This window comes from Trichoderma asperellum, chromosome 2 (assembly GCF_020647865.1).
Source record: "Trichoderma asperellum chromosome 2, complete sequence".
In the NCBI taxonomy this organism is placed as follows: domain Eukaryota; kingdom Fungi; phylum Ascomycota; class Sordariomycetes; order Hypocreales; family Hypocreaceae; genus Trichoderma; species Trichoderma asperellum.
Window position 1 is genome coordinate 4,003,126 of NC_089416.1, and position 19,748 is coordinate 4,022,873.

The window sequence follows — 19,748 nt, forward strand, 5'->3', positions numbered from 1 at the left end:
TCAAAAAAAAGGGGATATATATAAGTTGCTCTCACTATGAAGCTATCTACATATACAAATGTACAATGTATCATATAAGAAGAAAGTAAAATCTGAAAAAAGGGTAATAAGAAGAAAAAGAGACATATATATATGCACAAATATATACACTCATAAAGCGTCATGTACCATTATCCTGCCAGCTGATTTCTCTGCCTACCCCAGAGTATCTCGTCTCATCCTCCAGCTAGCCGCAATTTGGATCTCATCGATTTCCAAATATTCCTCTTCTTAAGCCCTGAATTTAACAGATCTCCTTGGGCCAGTAGCCTTGACAGTAGCGTTGGAAGCCTGGTCATAGACTTTGATAGAGTTGACACTCCAGAAAGCATCCACAAAGGCCGCAGGGTTGTTAGAGACGTACTCCTGGCACGTGCTGGCCAAGGCAGAGCATTCAGAGTTAGAGTTCCAAACATTGGAAGAGCCAGCCCAGTCGCCGCAAAAGGTAGTGTCAAAGACAAGCTGGTTGTTCTGGAAGTGGTCATCAATGCTGCTGCCGTCGGTAGGATTGAACTGTGCCAAAGGACTGCCCCATCCGCTAGGATTGGGGTTCCCGCCACTGATATCAGAGGGAATATTAGTCCGGGGAAAGAACCAGACAGCAATGTGGTCGGATGTCCACTCAGTAGCGTAAACGCCTCCATTGATGGCATTGAATCCATCTCCGTAATTTTGATTGTCCGAGGTAGTCTGGCTACATCCAGAGTTGCCCTCACAATCGCTGCCGAGCAGTTGAGTACCCGAGCTGGATCCATCGTTGCTGACAGAGAAGCCAGCAGAAGTATGCAGAGTAATGGAATCAGACGTCTGGGTATTAACGCCTTCGATGATGTCTATTTCGCCCGCGTTTGGCCAGTTAGGGCCAACCATCCAGAAGGCGGGCCAGGCTCCGCAGATGCTACCTGGCATGTGAGCAATATCGGCGATAAATAGGCCATGGTTGAAAGATTGCTGCGATGTCACGCGGACTGACTTGCGGCCGTTGGCCGGGTTTAATTCCGTCGAGTCGACACCCATAATTATCGATCCCGTCAAGGTTGAAGTAAGGTTGAGGGAGTTGGCTGTGTTGCCATCAACATACTGAACAAACCCATTTGTTGGGTCCGAGTCGGTGAAGAAGTCAAAGCTGGAAAAGAAATTGCTGGCGTCGTAGGTGACACTCAAGCTGTACTGGGCGTTGGCGGCTCCAGTGGCGAGGAGTGCGCCGAGAGAAAAGGTGATACCCGTAGAAGTATACATGGTGATGTTTGGTCTAAAAAAGCCTTCAAAATATGTTCGAGTCCAAGTATTCAAAGAGAATATAATGATAATATGAGCCGGCCACAGAAATAAGGAACGTGGAAGCTGCGTCTAGCAATGTTCGTGATGGTTAAGGAATGAATAAGGGCTTTCAAAAACCCAATAACCACTTATGTTGGATTAAAAAGGATTTGTGTATAGAAATAAAATTGATATCAAATTGCACAAGTAGAGGCAGCAGCTTTTGTGTGCTTTATGTATAAAAGTGTGAGCTGTTGGGGCCAGGCTGAGGTTATCAATAACGGAGCTTATTGATGTGCAATGAATAGCGGATGAACACGAATCGTTGATGCTGCCACTTAAAGAAAGACTCTTCGCGACTCGGTTTGGAACACTAACCGCCGGAAGGATTGAACGGCACAGGTTGAGAGTTCAGCGAGTGGGAGGGATGGGGCTGAAAGAGAAGCAAAGGCCAAAGCGCGCTGCTTGTAACGAGGCTGTCCGAAACCACGGCCAGTATCACGAGGGGGGGCACATGGCCATCTAAATACAAACTCCAGTGTGTCTGGTCTTTCTTCTTCCAGCTCCACGGACAGGGTCTAGACGTAATGAGCGAGAGACATTTCAGACCCCCAAATCTCATGCATGGTGGATCAACCAGACAGCCGTCGCACAGGTACCGTTTCTGTGACAATAGCTGCCGACAGTACCTCGTCTAGGCTTGATATCCAGTATCGAGGGACAGAGTGACATGCGAAGACCAGATTCTCACATGTGGTTGACGAGATGGTGAAATTGTGAGACGGCCAGCGTCAGCACATCACGGCCAATGAATGCCTATAACAGGGGGCCCGTCCGGGCTACTCGCGCCTAGAGTTTGCGCGGTTCGGCGAGCCACGGGGCTTCTGAACCCCTGATCAGCGTGTGCGTAAGCCTTGAGTGGCTAGCTGGGGATGGGCTACATGAGACGATGCGCCATCGTTGTTCTTAGTTCGGACCGTCTGGCCGTCCAGAGGAACAATGGAACATAAGCTTCTGTTTCACCGGCGATCGTTGCCGGTCTAGCTTTCGCACTGCTGCCGGTGAGAGGAGCCGTGTAAGAGACTATGCTAAACAGAGGATGAAGAAAAAACAAGTCCCGCCCATTGCTGCTGGGATGCAAGTTGTGTTGGAGGATAGAAAGCCGGATGGGTTCATTAAGAGGTTGCATCCCTCCACGTGAACCCATACAATAGGAAAGAGCCTCTGAACAGTACCTTCTTCTCAGAGGAAAATGTGCGCTCATCATTATCTGTATACCTGGCAGGTACTAAGGTGCCGTAAGGCAGGCGATACCAGGTGCAGGCATACTAAGACTACACGCAGCGCAGATCAGATGCAATTGCGGAGGAGACGCCCCGGAAATCCAGCGCAGCGAGCCTTTGTCCCCATTATCGTGAGATAACACGGCCAGAGCAGAAGCTTTGAGCAGTACCAGAAGCTCAAAGACAAACGCCGCAAAATTCTATTTTTCAGAGCTGTTTTTTCTTTCTTCTCGCCTCTGAACAATATACCGTGCCAAGCTTTCGACCCTGGTCTCATCCGCCTGGTTTCTCCGATTGCCGTTAGTCTGCCCATTTTCTTCGCAATTTATGCTTATTCCTCACGATCCCTCGCTGGCAATCTGCCCGCTTAGCCGCGCGGCCAAGCGCTGCGGCTGCACAGCTATTTCTCCCTTACCAAATAGGAAAGCTTCGTCACGGATATGCTGCTACTCGACGGCATGTAGTGCCGCCATACCAGCAAAGAAAATCCAAGTCTTTCTTCTCCAGGTATACGGCGCTATTTGCGGCCGCAAGACAGAGCATGGGTCGAGGCGGTATCATTGTTCCCTACAATGGTGGCATCGCCGCTAAAGAGCAGAGAAGGTTTGATGCAGGCTTGCAGCGTTGAAAACCCAAATAGCAAACTCAACGCACCTATTGCGGCCCAGATATCGTAAGCAACTCCAGTCATTTGAAACATGGTGCCACACCTTCCAAAAAAGAGAAGAAGAAAAGGTGCCAGAAAATCGCTACTTGAGGCGAGCACAGGGCCCCCTTTGCGATCTTCAGGGAAGCTTTCCACAAGTAAACTCGGGCGTTGGCAAAACTCTCCACTTCCATCCATATGCCGTTGAACGGCAGCGAGATACCGCCGGATCGGCACGTTAGATTAGCTCCAATTCGGGCCTATAATAGTTTGGAATCCCGGATTCTGTTTCAAGCAAATGGCCTAATATGTGCTACCAACCGTTTGCCTTCTCCGGCCAACCAGAGTCTGGAGGCGGATGGAGCCGTATATAGAAGAAAGGAGAGAGGTCCAAGTATAAATAGAATCTTGCGGGCCGTCCAATGTACAAGCATCAAAGCCATTTCCAAACAACGGCATCGAAATGGGCACACCCTCGGATCCTCTCGTCGCATGTATCCTGATCGTCTTATTGACAATAGCATGACATGGCTTGACATGTAGCCCCCTTCAAAAGCGTCTCCAAGCCAGCATGTCCAGCCTCGTGACACTTCATTTCCCCAGTTCCCCCGTTTTTCTACAACCTCTTATATGTATGAATTGTCATCCCATGACACCTGCCTAGTGCCGCCGTTTCACTGCAGATCACTTTCTTGCAGCTATTCTTTAACCATCACCCCCCCTTGTCTCTATCGCTTATCTACTCCACGACTCGCCTCGAGAGCCATAAATGGGGCTCTCCCTGACATGGCTCCGCCGGGATCAGCAACCACTTCTGCGCAGATGCACGGTACATACTACAAAACCCTCATATCGGGCTGTCAGTTATAGACGTAGATCCAACGGGTCGATGATCTTTTTCCGTTTTCTACATAAGTTATCTTTACTATTCTAATAGCATCGCCATCATATATATGGCTGGCCAACCGTAAAGCAAGAAACAAAAACAATTTTTCAAAAGTACAAAAAGCGTTTCTATAAATTATCTCTTTGGAGTATATACCCAATCGTAAAATACGGGCGACCAGATTTGCATGCCGCTCCAAGATTTTTTTTAATAAAAAAAAAAGAAAAATTTCAAAAATGTTATAAGTGCCCAACGCCAGGCGACAGCCACGCAATGGGCGCCCTATGCATTGTGAGCCTTTGCCTTTCCCGAATCTCTTCTTTCCTTTTGGATAACCCCCTCCGTTTGTTTATTCCCCATGCCCCATATATGTTTGACTTCGGGAGGCGAGTATTTCGCCTCTCTTCCTCTCCATATTGACATCTCGCTTTCCCGGCTAAACTGCCATCAGCCGCTCAACTTTTTGCCCCATTATTAAGAGAATCGCAAGCCGCATCAGTCTGTTGGAAGTCTGAGCCGTTTGGCGTAGATGTAGTTGTAGTTCGTCATCTCATCAGAAAGTAGCGCCCCTCCCCAATCATCGTAAATTATAATCGTCCAACCGTGCAGAAAAGGTCAACATGTTGATGCGTTGATACAGTCAAGAAAAATATGTAAGATCAACATCTATGCAACAAGCAAAATCAAAGAAGAAGAAGAAGAGAAAAAAAGCAAATGATTTCTCAGAATGCTCTGTGCTAATAAAATGAAGCCAGCAACGAGTACGTTGTCTAATTCTTGGTTTGTTAAATGGGAGGATGTGCCGGCACAATATGGAGAAGCCAAATCAAATCATTCGCTCCGCTGCTGAGGCAATATGAAGCAAAGATTATAACTTGACTCGCTGGCCAGTGAGCTTGAACCAGATGAGGGCTACAATCTCCTCCTTGAAGAGTTCCCAAGGGTTTCGATTGAGCCAGTAGCTGAATTCTCGGTAGTGATACATCTCACCCCAACAATCGCGGCCCCATTCGCAGCCAGCCATATTTACTACGAAGTCGCGATCTTTCTCGTTGTAGTGTATCCTGGTGTTGTTCAGGCCGGAGTCGTCTGCGCACGCTGCGGGGGGGAAACTGTTGATCATGCGTTGCGGTAAGAAGCCGGTGTGCTGTCGAATCCAGGGCTGCGTTCGGTACAGCTGCTCAAGGGCGTCCTGTTCCTTGTGTTCCCATTCCATGTGCTTCTGCTCATACAGCACTGGGTCCCACCAAATATCCAAAAGTTGCTCGGTCCAGTCGCTGCGTCTAACGAAGAAAGAGCCCAGGTTGAATCCAGAGCAGTCCTGGGAGAGCATGAGGTTCACAGAGTTGATTTTGCCATCGCCCACAGGGCTTCGCGCATCTGCGTCCAGATACTGGTCCGTAGGAGGATGGGTGATGTTGAGGGGGTTGAAATCGTTAATGTCACGGTATACATGGCGATCAAGGTGGTTAAACAGATGGTGTTGTAACGAGTATCCAGGCTCCATAACGTAAGTGTTGAGGTCGAGCCACCAGAACCTAATGGCCTAGTTAGTCACATGCAAAAGGAGATCATCATAGGAATTGTCGTCTCACCATTCAGCCTTGGGGTATTTCCGCATCGTATTCCGTAAGAAGTCAACCTTTTCCCAGCTCTCTCGCCACTCGTGCGCATATCGCTTCTTGGTCTTCATGTCGACAATTTCCAAATCGTAGCCCCATCTAGTGGCATATTTCCGCTTGTTGCGTACACTGTCTCGTTCAATGGCCCATTCTCGAGCGCCCTTCCACTCCATGACACCTCCACCGACGTTAGCGGCCAGAATGATGACGAATTTTTCGCCATTTCCACCTATGCTAGATCGTCGCCACCAATGAACGAACCCGGGGGCCTCGTCTGTCCTCTAGTTAGCCAAGCTGAACCCCATAAAGACCAAGGTTGAATGTCGTGATTCCACTTACGGGTGCCGTAGTAGACAATAATGGTGCAAATTATTATCAGCGGAAGGAGGATCCTCCACTTCAGCCTTCTACCAACGCGGGCAAAGAACGATCGTATCCTCCCACCCGAGGCTGCGTTGTATCCTTCTCGTTCGAACTTCTCCCGCTCAGCATAGGTATTGCCAATGCCAGAGTTGAATCGTGGCAGGCTGCTGGATATGCGACGCATGTGGCGAGTAAAGAAGCCTTGGTTCTGCGTCGAGAAGGATGGGTAGCCGTTGGCACCGTGCTTCCTCATCTTGGCGGATTCCCAAGACACGGAGCTGCCACCGACATTGGCGGGACTCGTCCTGCCGCTGTTGATATTCAAGCCAGGACTCGACCACCCACCACCCGGGACAGGTGATGGGCTTCGAGAGAGAGACATTGGATCGGCCGGAGTGCCTATGGGAGAGGACCAGGAGACACAGACGTTAGCCAGCGAGTAACTCGAGGTTTGCGCAACACAAGATGATGCAGGGCAGACGGCACCGGCGGACGCGGGAAGGCTGCAAGGGAGTGGCGGGGAGAGAGACGAAACGTACCAACGATAGGGGACAGCTGGGACTGATTGGCAGCACGAGGATGGATGGACAGCAGATTGCCCGAGCGCACCTCGCTTAGGGTGTGGTGTCCCGCCGAAGAGCGCCGTCGGTGATGTGACGGCACAGGCCGGTCGTTGAAGGAGCTCGAGGAGCCGGCCGGATGCCTTTGGGAAGCCAGGGTGAATAGCTGTGATCCGAACTGCGGGAAGAAAGTCAAGAGTCGACAGGTGTCGAAATACGGAATCGGCGTGGCAGCAGAAGCGGATGCGCTGGCGGCGTCGAGTGGGCTTCCAGATACGGAGCCACACTAGGAAGAGCAAAAAAAAAATGCAAGCAGCTCAATGCAGAGCCAAAAACGAGAGACAGAACAAAGCCAGAAGGGGGGGGGCTAATGCGCCGTTTCTGACCGCACAAGCAAAGATCGTGAGAGAAGCCCCCAAAAGCAGAGCACGGAACCAAGCCGAACCCACAACCACAATGGGCAGATGCTACAGACCAACGGCCACAGGCTGCAACACAGGCGCTAGCTGAGCAAATTCGCGTTCTGGACAGATGTCGGGTTGAGATATGGGATGGGATAATGGGATGGGGGTCAAGAAAAAAAGAGGCGGTTTATTGGCAGATGGCCGGCTGGTCCAGATACATGCTAAGGGTCCCGTAGGGCCAGGTTTGGTTCGGGCATGGCTCGGTAGCCAGTACCCAGCGACAGCTGCGCGCCAAGTACCTCGCCCTGCCCCCTGGACTCTGAAGTGCCGCAGAATACGGCGCGCGCTGGCTTGGCTGGAAACGATGGGGGTACCACCAGTGGCGGGCTGCAGCGGTAGCAGCAGAATGGCGGTACTTGGCGCCGTCTGTACTAGGTACAGCCAAGTGCTAAGATGGTGCCGCACACTGCGCCAGCGGCGTGGTTGCTGACGATGCTCGATACGGCCAAGTGCGTACCGGTGACTTGACAGGTACTATCCATTCGTGCAGCGGCAGCGGGCGCCAGTAAGGCTGCCACATGGTACTCTAGATGTACCCCAAAACTCTATATACCAAGGCAAACGAATAGGGGACATGGTCTTCGATACGAAGTCCAGATACGAGAACAAGCAATAGTCAAGATTGATAGTATCGGAGATACCTACAGAGCACGATCTCTTTTTGTCTCGCTTACTCGGATGAGCAGCTGCAGCAAAACGTTACGGTGATTTTTTTTTCTTGGCCCTGGTTCTGGAACTATGCTGGCGGTGGCTTAGTAGCAGATGACACGGTGCCGGAAACTGGGACTGGCGAATCGAGATCCTCTTTGCTGGTAAAAAGGGGGCCGCCGATGTGGTTAGAATTTCTCGTATCTGCGTTGGCGATGGAACGGTGCCATAGGCCGTGATAAATAGCAGCCTGTAATTAACACATTGATTAGCCAAACCGGGCAAGATTATGCACCATGCGAGCTGCGTATTCTTTGCTTTGATTTTTTGACTACATTGGGAGAAGAAGGATTTCTCCTGTGGCGGGTGTCTGATAGTTTCGTCTCGCGTGCTGGGACACATAGCTGCAAGCGGCCACTGGACCCGTCTCAGGTACGACGGTTACGGGAAGGGCAGCCGATAAAGCAAAGAGCATCGAGAGCACGAGAATAAAACGAAGAAGTACAAGTAAAATAAAATAAAACAACGGCCGGCAGGATTATCTGGAGCCCACCCAATCGCCGTGCGACAGGGACACAGAGCCCGCCGCCCGTATTACTATATGAGCTGTGGATGAAGCATGTATGTACCAATACTTGCGGTGCCCTAGCATTGCGCGATAAGGAGGATTCTTAGCCGCTACCGGGGAGCAAATTTTAAGATGATGAACCGTGCTGCTTTGTTCAGCCGCAGTGACTGGCTGATGCCAGTATCCATCCATAATAATCGGCCTCAGGGGTCTAACAGCGGCTCGTTCTTCGCTGCGAGATTTTTCTCCGTCGTCCAATGTTAATACGGAGCTGGGCTTCGTACTGCGCACCTCGCCTCAGGCCCAGTAGTGTCTGGCTCTCGTATGCGGCTGAGTTCGCCCCGTGCTGGCGCCGGTCCTCAGACAATTGGCTCCTCCAATGCGCATCGGTTTCTCTGCCAGCACTCCAGCACCGCTACTTGAACGGGCCCCTGTAGCGCAATGCTTAGCCCAGGGTCAACGCGCTGCGGAGCTGCGCCCATCGCCGAAGAGGCTAGGTCCAGAGGTTGTGGTGAGCCTTGCCGTGCTTCAAACTCGGAGGAGCCGCCACGATGCGCTGCTAGGGGTTTAGCGGCATGGCGTTAAATTTGATGTCAAGCGATTGACACGCATTACTAAGACAAGCCGCTGCGTCGAATAAAATCGCCATACACGTCGAGCTCACGTAGAGGCCAAGGCTGGGAGAAAGTATCGTGGCCCGTATTTTGGTAGTTGCAAAGTCAAAACTAGCCATGTTGCGTTTCTCTTCTTGTATAGCTTAGCTGCGCCCGGTCCTCCATCATGGCGGATTGAAACACAACGGGTGTTTCTTTCTTTCTTTCTTTTTTGTTTGCAGAGACAATGGCGGCCTTGTTGGCTAGCCTGCAACACCAAAACAATGGCCCTAAAGTAGGCAGACTGTCAGCTTACAGGTAATCATAATACTGGCGACTTATAGTATCTAATAGTGCTGCCTGCGCCATCGGCGGCTCTTCTTTGCCGTTTTTGATGCTACCGGATTAGTAAATATCGTACTATTACTAGTAGTAAGTAGATGATGAGCATTTGAACTATTTTACAAAGTTCTTGTCCAGAGGCGCACTTTAACTCAAGCATCACAGCTAAGGTTCGCTGTCGTCATGAGATCTCGAGGGCGTCAAGCATCCCCCGCCCTTTGCCAAACGCCTTCTTTCAGGTGAAGCCGTCTGTACGTTTGGCCGAAAGCCAATATCTTGACTCCCATGAATTACGTCACTTGTTAGCTCTTCAGAGGTGCTCAACTCAATTATATTGCCCTGCTAAATCTAGTAATCATTACTCAAGCAATGACTAAACACGGCTATGAGAAAAACAATTTTATGATCATGAAGCATTACATCTAATAGTTTGATGTTCTAATGCTTTGGCTACAACGTCACTTGGCTACATTCCTAAACCCCGCGATTGATAAACGTCATGTAAGCCAGAAGCTTCACATTCAAAAGGTTACGCAGAGTAGCATATGCGGGGGTTTCCAGGAACGGTCGGTGGCTGAGACGCGTATCGGTTGTGTCTCCTTCGTCTTGGCTTGCCATTTCTGCCATTTCTCTTATCTTGCTCTGGGCCATACTATTTCACGTGGCATTGGCTGTGCACTGCTATTTACTGACCTAGAATCGGCATTTACGAGCCGAGTGTTCGGCGTAGTAGCAACCGGATTCCTCTATATTGCAAGTAACAAATTCATCAAAGTCCAAAGAAAAAAAATAAGTGGGGAAAAGAAGACCACACGTAAAATTCAGCTCGTTCACGCTAGCAAACGTAAGCGTATCTGTCAAGTGCAGAGGGGAACATAGCAAGGTGCATAGCTCACATATATCATACTCATGCCACTATCTGCTGTGTGCATCATCGACCTGCATTCTACCTCTAGCACAACACCCTCTAAATCGAATGTTTCAAGCGCTTGTTGCATTAATGCATGAAAATAATTCGTACACCTAGCTACTCTACGTTCTGGACGCTTCCAGCTCTGTCGTTGCATCCACCACTCCATCTGTCGTGCCTTTTCTAGGGTAGGCTTCCGGAGTAGACGGTGTTGAGATTGGCTGGCTTCTAATTACAGCATACTATGTATGCACCCCTGAAGGTCCCACCGCGGGTGTTGCGCAGCGGCCAAGCTTAGCCGCCCGGAAGGCGACAAGCGGCCAATCAGTTGACCCTGCGCCGTAGCGCCTAAGCCTGCAGCCAATCACGCTGCGCATTCATGCTCACACGGCGCCTATTCATACCTGCAAGCTGCACCTCCAACCAATCCGCCCGCCAGCATCGCCATCGAGCTCAACCCTCAGACAAAAGAGCACGGAAACGCGCCACCATGGAGTGTTTTACTGCAAGGGAAACGGGAAGCAGCGAGGAGGATGAAGCAGTTGATGGATAGGCCATGCTCGAGACCGGGCCGAGAGTCCAGAGTGGGGAGGCCTTTGCTGGCTGGGAGCAGGCAACCCGCAAATCCTCGCCCATTGTCGACCGATTGTTTTTCTTTATCAATAGAGTGGCCTTCACTTGCTATTGTTCCTGTTTCTATTTTCACCGTGAGCGGATGTGTTCGTGATTCATTGTTGGGATAGGCGTTGTTTCCTACTTTCTTGCGCCTCACTCCCTCCATCCTGCACTCTTTGTATATTCAATCGTCATTCATTCTTTGTTACCCGAATTTTGCATACTTTCATCATCGCTTGGCCTGGCGCTTGTGATGGTTGTGATTTGATTTCATGTGCTACGACGGTTCATCACCTGACGAATACTTACGATATCCAAGCCGCCACGATCAAGAGCTCGACCCATATGCTTTCGCTTTACACGACCTAAAATGTCCTTCAATTACGGCAAACATATTGAGCCGCTGCATAGCAGCAGGCTCTCATCGCAAACTCGCAAATCTGCAGCACCTCGTCATGCCTCTTATCTTTCATCAAAACGCCACACAGGAGAAAACTGGGAGGACTGGGAAGATGACGACGTTGTTACATTAATAGACGTTGACGAGACCCCCGCTGGCGACCATTCGGATCATCAGAAACTCTTCACAAGCAGCCCGTTTTTAAATATGACCGCCAGCAACTCGGCTATGACTACCCGAAGCCCATCTCCTCTGGAAAGCGACAGTCTCTCTGTCAGCTCCAACGACGAGGTTTCCCCCATCGAAGACGATGTCCAGACAGGCCTGCAAGCCCCACCACCTACGCCAGCCTTGTTCCTCACGAAGGCGGCTAAACATCCAAGCATAAAGGTATCCATGAGACGTTCGACAGCTAGAACTAGCCGGCCGGTGTCAAGGAGGCCTCCTAAGCAGCGGAACGCAAAGCTTGGAATAACGCTGATCACGGATATGACCAAGCTGAGGCGGCAAAATTACATCTCTAATCAAGCAAAGTCACCGGCAAGGCGTAACCCAAAGTTTGCCGATGCAGCTGCTCTAAGAGCCTTGGAGGGATCTCCAAACCCGCAGTCTGTTGGAAATTGGAACTGGCTGAGGAGAGGGAACAACGGAGATCATGTGGTCGCATCCCCTTCTCCTCTTCAAGCCGATGATACCCAATCTCCCGATGAACAGCTTTCACCGGAAGCCAGACCGATAGTAATCGGCATTACTCTGCCTTCTGATGAGGTTGAGAGTCGAGGGATTGACCCCCTCACGGCGACGGTCAACAACATTGACACTCCGAACGGCGAGATGAGGAATCCATATCCCTTTAACTTCCAGACAGCTCATGACCGCGCAAACCCCCCTTCAGTTCCTACCCAACTCAAATCAATGTGGTCTCCAGATACCCCCGATACTGCTAGTTCGTTTAGCACAATTAGATATCCGTCAAGCGTATACTCGCAAGCATCTATGGCGGCTATCATTGCTCCTGGGTTGAGAGATGACGAAGTTCCCCCTGTTCCTGCTCTTCCGGCCGGTTACAAACAGACCACTTCGCCGATGCCACAGCGACTTATTGGTGCGGAACAGCGTAAGAACAAGGATGAGGAAGATGAGTCTGGGACACCTTGCACGCTTTTCGAAGAGGATGGAATCACGCCCTTGAAATCGCCCGCAAGTAAACTATCTGCCCGCACTCCTGATAGTGTGCGTGGTTGGTGGGATCATCATTTAGTTACCCCATTTTTAGACATGAGAATGTCTTTCGCGAGTCGAAGAACGCAGATGGAATCCCCTTTGGATCAGAAGGGGCATCAAATCGCCAAAGCTGCAGACAACAAAGGAGAACAGAGCTCTGCGCTGACTCCAAAGAGCCGGCAATCCTGGAAAACCATTATTTCAAAGCCCGACACGAAACAGATTTCTCCGTCTGCAGAAAGAGATGAGCACCAAAATCCTACAACTGTCAACGTGGAAGGCGGCCGTGCCATCCTGGGATTGTCTATGCTGGAAAAGCAGCGGGGCCTTTCTACATTTTCTCCTGGCTATGGCATGTTGAGGGACGTTAGAGACAAGAATCTGCAAAATCAATCTCAAAGCGTTTCCAAAGCAGAGGACGAACATATTCTGATTACCCTTGAAACCGAGGAAAAAACAGAACTGTCTGACAAGTCTCGTGCTGTGAATGAGAACTCAACACTCAGGTCCCAGTCTGACAAATACCAACAATCGTCCTCAAAATTCCATGAAATGATTTCCTCAGAGACATCGAAATCCAAAGAAATACATACATACGAGTTTGTATCTGCCGAGATCAGAGAGCGTCAAATGATGCCCACAGACTCACAACCAAAACACGAACAGAAGCGTGACCTTACTCCTCCGCCTAGACCTCAGCGGCAAGAAGCCCAGGCCCCAATCATTAAAGTGCCAACACCTCGACAGACTCCGCCACCGAGAGAAGTTGGGATGCGGGAAGGCTCTGAGCGACCGATCGTGGTCCACATAGAGATCAACACTGGTGAGCAGCCGCAGAAGTTTGTGGTAGATCGTGTTGGGTTGAGTTCTACGCCGACTATAAAGATTCCTACGCCACGACGGACGCCGTCACCTCAAGCAGATGTCCTTAAGGTTGGCGTAGCTGCTGAACCTGCACGAGGTGCCTTTGGACACCATGAAGCAGGTACGCGAGAGATGATGCAAGGCTTGGGAATAACCAATCTGAGGGCCGATACTCCGCCTTCACCTTCATCTAAGAAGCACGCTGGAGCTGCTGTCAAGTACCAGGCTGTCTTCCCGCCTGGTCATCATCTGCATACTCAAGTTCCCCAGACAGAAGCACCTCATAATGTTGCGTCGGCGCCGGCACCAGTTGCACTAGTGATGACAACTGTACCTGTAGCTTACACTACACACGACGCCCATACTGCAGCACCTATCGCAGCGTCGACAACAGCTACACCAACCACGTCGGTGGCAGCAGAGAGGGCAGCACCGGCTGTTTCGCGAGCAGCTGGTCATGAGACAAATGGAAGTACTGCAGTGTCTGCTGGCGCTGGTGTTCTAGCCTCACAGGTCTTACATCGCGCTGAACGAGCTGAAATATCTACAAAAGAAGCGGGTAGCATTACGCGCGAGGCATCGACCACAAGTCAGTTGGGTGATGCCTCTCTATCCACACGTAACGTTGAGGATACTTCTACCAATATGTCTAGATCTGTGGGAGTCCAGCTGCTAGCACACGAACGAGAGAAACAAGCTGAGACACAGTCTTCTACTACACATCCCACTTCGGAGCAGCATAGCCGTTTCTCTGTATCACCAACCTCATCAAAATCGCCTGATTCGGAGCGAAAGGCTCGAGTAGGCTCAGGACATGTACGGGCGGCAAGTAACTTTGTGACGTCGGTTTTGTCTCGGCAGCGGTCTCCGGTTGATCATCGCCGCGGTGAGGCCCGCGCTATACAGCCGGTTGATATAGTGCTGGAAGAACGAAGAGCCCCTGAAGCGTTACCAGCGGCCCCGGAGAGAGCTTATCTAACAATAACCGAGATTCCTTCTGGAAGTAAAAACTGGATTAGGGTGGATTCTCCCTCTCTAGAGCATGGATTCACCGAGCCATTACCTGCGCACCCTGCTGAGGCGTCACATGCTGACCGAGGATTGAGAAAAGACTACAAAATCGAGCGGAAGCGACTGCGACATGAGAAGGAAGAAAAAATGGCAAGACGAGCCGGTGGCCTTTGGAGGGGCCGAGGCTGTGTGCCAAAAAAAGGCTGCTTTGGCCGCCCTGGACCAGAGGGCCGCAAGAAGAGAAGAATCTGGTGTTGTATCATCGGATTCCTCTTGCTGCTTATCATAATCTTGGCGATTATTCTGGGCATCGTTCTTTCCAGGCATCATGGATCGGGCAACCAAAGCTCTACTCCAGCTCCTGGAGAGACCCAATCCCCTCCCTCATCACCGCCAAAGCCTTCCCCGCTACCCTCGTCCATATGGGTCAATCTCACGGATTATCCTGCCATGCCCACCGGCGTGTTGACCTTTGTAGGTCCAAATAACACTGTTGCCAAGAGCGACTGTACTGAACCGTCTACATTATGGAGCTGTTCCTTGCCCAAGGATTCCCAAGCGTCTGTGTCGCCATTCAAGCCCAACCAGCCAACTATCATTTTCCAGATCCAATGGGATAACAGCACAGACAAGGCATGGAACGTCCCAAACGGCGCCCCCCCTACTCCCATTTCTAAGAGAGGAGGGAGCAACAGCAAATCCACAATAGATGGATTCAATCCAGAGCCGAGCCCCCCAACTTTTGATGAGATGTGGTTCCTGGGCGAGACCACAGATAATATTCAATCGAGCCAAAAGGCTGGAGAACCAACCCCCTTTTTTATAAGTATTCTCGAGTCTCTAAATGACACGGTTAAATTGCCATCTTTAAGCCGAAGGGCTACTGCCTCGGACATTCTAAACATTTCGGACATTATTTTCCCACCAGACTTGAAGGCAGACGGCACTCCAGCGCCCGCTGTAATGCTTCCTAACCCGGTTCAGCAGCCGGTTCGGCTATTCGACCGCGGCCTACCCACCGAGCATTACGGATTCTACACATACTTTCAGCGAACCATCTTCCTCAAGTCTGTCACCGCTCTCAATAAATCGAGTGAAGGAAACGTACCCGCAGATGAAAACGGTGGCTGCAGCGAAATTGAGGCCAACCATCTCGTTACGTGGGCCGAGACCCGTATGCTGGTGCAAATTTGGACGCGGAAACTGAATAGCACAGGTTCACTGCTGCCTTCGGATGGCAGTGAGGGTATTGACAACTCACCTCAGCTGGTCCAACCAGGAACAATGCCATATCCCGTGACAGTGACGCTGGACACTCACGGCGGTGATCCTGACCACAAAGTCGTGTGGGAGTGGCCCATGGATGATCGTCAGAAGCTGAATACAAATGCTCCTGAATTGCTTGGCAACAATATGGCCGCCGGAGGGACTTGGATTAACCACCGTGGTAGCGGCAATGCCACGTTTGGAGGCTTCGACGGAGGCACCGGAGGCTGCAAGTGCCAATGGGTGAATTGGTCGTGAAAGATGAAGTGAGAAGCAATAGTTAAACTAACGATACCACGAGAGCGGAGTGGCGTATAGGAAGCATGAATTGATGTTTCTTTCATTTGACTTTTCTTTGTTCTTAGCTATATGCTATTGGGTATAATATGTATCAAAATGGATTGGATTGGGAACTCGGTCATTGCATATTGTGTTGACATGCACATTGAATAGCGTTGTGGGCTTATCAAAAGCCTTTTGTTCATTTATAAAACCAAGATATAATAACAGGAAAAAAAAATATGAAACCCTTTTTAAAAAAAATTATTCAGGAGCACGCTGTTTAATGCATCATTGCCTGTGTTGTGTCATGTAAATCGTGTTGACGGAGGCCAGCGGCAGAGTGGAGCCCCGCCACTCCGGCGTATAGATAGCAGTGAGTGGGTGGGTTGAAAAAAAGTTGACTGCATGCATCCTCGTCTGATATCAACTCGACGACTTTTGCACAGCGAATGATGAATTGACAAGACTTTCATAACTTTTTTTTTTCTTTGACAAAATATTATTTTAACAAGAAATTAACGAGAGAAGATATTTACGTGTATATATATGAATCTATGTGAAAAAGCAGCTCCGAATGTTTTCACCACGATGTCGTTCTCTCATCACCTGCCAGTCGCTCATCTGGCACATCCGCAACTCCATCCGCACTCGCACAGCCGCAACCGGTGACACGCCATGCAAGATAAAGAAGCGCTCCCTAACCACTCTCGCAATCGAGACATCATGCGACGACACAGCCGTGGCGGTGCTATCCAAGTCTGCAGACGGGAAAACCGCGCTGCTGTTCAACGAGCGCATCTCGTCGGACAACCGGGCCTTCAAGGGCATCAACCCGATGGTTACGGTGGAGGGCCACAACTCGACTCTGGCGCTGCTGGTGGAAAGGGCGTTGGAGAGTCTGCCTGATGATGATGGTGGTGATGGTGATGGTGAGGAGAAGCTTGGCATGGAACGAGGGACGAGAGTAACGACGACGGATGGAGAGGAGAAGACGGAGAGCAAATGGAGGAGAAGCAGCCGCAACGGCAAGAAGAAGATGAAGAAGATACCCGACTTTGTCTGCGCCACTCGCGGCCCGGGCATCATGCCGAATCTCTCTGTCGGACTCAACGTTGCAAAGGGACTGGCTCTGGCGTGGCAGGTTCCCCTGGTGGGCGTCCATCACATGCAAGCGCATGCCTTGACGCCGCGCCTCGTCCATGCCCTGGAGAATAGCAGCAGCAGCAGCAGCAGCATCGCATCTTCTTCAACTTCAACTTCAGCTTCATCATCAACACCGCCAATGAGCCCAGCCTTCCCCTTCCTCTCGCTCCTCGTCTCCGGCGGCCACACCCAGCTCATCCTCTCCTCCAGCCTCACCGCGCACCAAATCCTCGCCACCACCGCCGACGTCGCCATCGGCAACCTCCTCGACCAGACCGCCCGCGTCATCCTGCCCCCTTCCATCCTCCAGTCCAGCCCGGACGTCAGCTACGGCCGCGTGCTCGAGGCCTTTGCATTCCCCCCCGGACAGCAGGACTCGCCCGCCGACTACGAGGCGTTTTTCAAGCCGGCGCTGTCGAGGCGCGACGAGATTGACGGCGTGCCGTCGAGGGAGTATGGGTGGGCGATTGCGCTGCCGTATCGCAACTCGCGGAAGCTGGCGTATTCGTTTTCGAGCATCCACACGCAGGTTCACGACATTGTTGCCGCCATAGAAGCCAGATACGACGACGACAACGACGCTTCTTCTTCATCATCATCACCATCTTCTTCTCCCCCCCCTGACGTGGACAAAATCTCTCTCGACCAACGCCGCGCCCTCGCCCGCCACACCCTCCGCGCCTCCTTCCAACACCTCGTCAGCCGCCTCATCCTCGCGCTGCAGGACCACCCTTCCCTCCAGCAATCTACTACTACCATAAAGACGCTCGTCGTGGCCGGCGGCGTCGCCAGCAACCGCTTCCTCATGCACGTCCTGCGCACGACCCTCGCCGCGAGGGGCTTCCCGGACATGCACATCGTCGCGCCACCGCCGGAGCTGTGCACCGACAACGCCGCCATGATTGCCTGGGCGGGCATGGAGATGTTCGAGGCCGGGTATCGGTCTGAGCTGTCGGTGCGGCCGATTGCGAGGTGGCCCATGGATCCGGCGGTTGGAGGTGGAATGCTGGGGGTAGGGGGGTGGGTCAAGGTGGAAGAGGAAAAAGGAGGGGATTGAGGATTGAAGAGAGATGATGTGTCTGTACGATGAGAGACTAGGTTTGGTTTATTTTGGTGGTAAATGATGATACCCTTGGCGTTGAAGCAGTGAGCTGATATATAAACTTATTTTGTACGATGGAGAATTATTAGCAATGATAGCACCACAAACAAAAAAAGACTCGTCACAACGATGATTGATTCCTTAAAGCTGAACCCTAGAGAAAGGCAGTCATGCCTTCGTATTCATCTACGTCCTCTACCCTCTCTGTCTCTCTGTCTCTCCACATTCATTGCAAAGCGTTGCTCTCATGTGATTTCTTATTTCTTCTTTATTGCTTTAAAACTAAATAAAACCATGCCCAATGCGAGTCATCTACTCCAACTCGCTCGTAACGTTTGAAAACTCGCCCTTCTCCAGCTTCGTTTGCCAGAAGATCGGATTCGTGTCCATGAAGCCATGCTTGACCCAGCCCGCTTCCTTAACATGGTACAAGTTGATGTATCCACCAGAGTACGCATCACGGTGCGTCGCCGCCAGGATACTTCTCTTGCCCAACTCCAGCGCCTCCTCGTCCGTCAGATCGTACTTGTACTCGGAATCCAGCACACCGTAGGCGAAAGTCTGTCCACTGCCCACACAGAACAGGTTGCCCGCCAGTCGTGTGCCGTCGCTGTCGACGTAGTACAGCGCGGGGCCCTCCTCCTTGGTCACGCCGGCGCACATGGTGCCCATGCTGAGGCCCATGCCCTTGTAGCTGTAGATGAGGTTGGCCAGGATCTTGCTGGCGGCCGCAACGCTGATGCGGCGCTTGTGGCGGAGCTCGTGCAGGCGGCACTGCATGCCCAGCCAGGCGAGCCAGTACTGGCAGTCTGCGGCACCACCGGCCATGGTTCCCAGCAGCACGCTGTTGATCTCAATGACCTTCTTGACCGTCTGTGAGGCAATCCAGTTGCCGGCCGTAGCTCGAGAATCGGTGGCCACAATGATACCGCCCTGGAAGCGGAAGGCAAGTGTTGTCGTTCCGTGGGCAATCTTGATGGGGCAGTCGGGGTTGGAGCGGTCGTCTGTCGCAGCGCGGAGCCAAGCAGAGGGCTAAAGCAAAGCAGAAGGTCAGCTTTTATTTTTGACATCACGAACGCACTGCGTCTTCATCCTCTCCTGTCTCTACTTTATATAGGATGATGGGCAGCCATATGGATATGTATGCAGCAGCTACACAGCTACTGGCTGAGCTGACGTACCTGCGCAACGGGTGGCATGGCGAAGTTGAGCGATAGGTGAGCCGCCGGGTTCATCAGCTCCTGGCCATACTCGTCATCCTCAAGAGGCTCGTTCTGCGCATATGCCGGCCGGCTGTACTTGGCCACGAGAGAATCCATCCCTACTGTGTGTGTCTGTTGATGCTGCTGTTGAAAGATCCCCGCCAAATTTCACGTCAATGCTCCCCCAGTTCTGCTGCGGAGAGGCAATTTTGCAGGTCGAAGCACACTCGAATCCGGTGCAGCCTGCAGTTTATCGAGATGGCGGCCTGTAGTCCGTAATTGTGAGATTTTTGGTTGTTCTGGATGAGGTTCAGAAAGGCCAAAAGACGCCCCTCGTTGCTGTACTAGAGCACCGGCTCCAGGTCAGGCAGCTTCCGTCTCGCGCGTCACTGACTGACCTCTTTCGAGCAGTGCGAGCTTCTGATTGGCTGCAAGCAACCATGCTGACTAAGTCA

At 51.4% G+C, this 19,748-nt stretch overlaps 5 protein-coding genes across 5 annotated transcripts; 2 read left to right on the forward strand and 3 right to left on the reverse strand.

Annotated features, from left to right (window-relative positions):
- Nucleotides 1-10: 10 nt before the first annotated feature.
- TrAFT101_003630 (uncharacterized protein) lies at nucleotides 11-2,142 on the reverse strand. Its single transcript, XM_024903178.2, has one exon. The coding sequence runs from the start codon at nucleotides 1,276-1,278 to the stop codon at nucleotides 271-273; it is 1,008 nt and encodes a 335-aa protein (XP_024766611.1). The 5' UTR covers nucleotides 1,279-2,142; the 3' UTR covers nucleotides 11-270.
- Nucleotides 2,143-4,113: 1,971 nt separating this feature from the next.
- Nucleotides 4,114-7,213, reverse strand: TrAFT101_003631 (uncharacterized protein). Its single transcript, XM_024898872.2, has 4 exons — nucleotides 6,643-7,213; nucleotides 6,076-6,498; nucleotides 5,710-6,010; nucleotides 4,114-5,652 (listed from the first exon to the last, which is right to left on the reverse strand). The coding sequence occupies exons 2-4, from the start codon at nucleotides 6,479-6,481 to the stop codon at nucleotides 4,983-4,985; spliced, it is 1,377 nt and encodes a 458-aa protein (XP_024766610.1). The 5' UTR covers nucleotides 6,482-6,498; nucleotides 6,643-7,213; the 3' UTR covers nucleotides 4,114-4,982.
- Nucleotides 7,214-11,169: 3,956 nt separating this feature from the next.
- TrAFT101_003632 (uncharacterized protein) lies at nucleotides 11,170-15,822 on the forward strand (the record flags this gene model as incomplete). The annotated part of the gene is made up of 1 exon (XM_066126945.1): nucleotides 11,170-15,822. One exon carries the CDS (start codon nucleotides 11,170-11,172, stop codon nucleotides 15,820-15,822), a length of 4,653 nt encoding a protein of 1,550 aa, XP_065983053.1.
- A 598-nt stretch (nucleotides 15,823-16,420) lies between these two features.
- TrAFT101_003633 (uncharacterized protein) lies at nucleotides 16,421-18,046 on the forward strand (the record flags this gene model as incomplete). Its single annotated transcript, XM_024909305.2, has 1 exon — nucleotides 16,421-18,046. One exon carries the CDS (start codon nucleotides 16,421-16,423, stop codon nucleotides 18,044-18,046), a length of 1,626 nt encoding a protein of 541 aa, XP_024766608.2.
- PRE2 (Proteasome subunit beta type-5) lies at nucleotides 17,921-19,616 on the reverse strand. The gene is made up of 2 exons (XM_024907344.2): nucleotides 19,273-19,616; nucleotides 17,921-19,123 (listed from the first exon to the last, which is right to left on the reverse strand). The coding sequence occupies exons 1-2, from the start codon at nucleotides 19,408-19,410 to the stop codon at nucleotides 18,404-18,406; spliced, it is 858 nt and encodes a 285-aa protein (XP_024766607.1). The 5' UTR covers nucleotides 19,411-19,616; the 3' UTR covers nucleotides 17,921-18,403.
- Nucleotides 19,617-19,748: the final 132 nt, after the last annotated feature.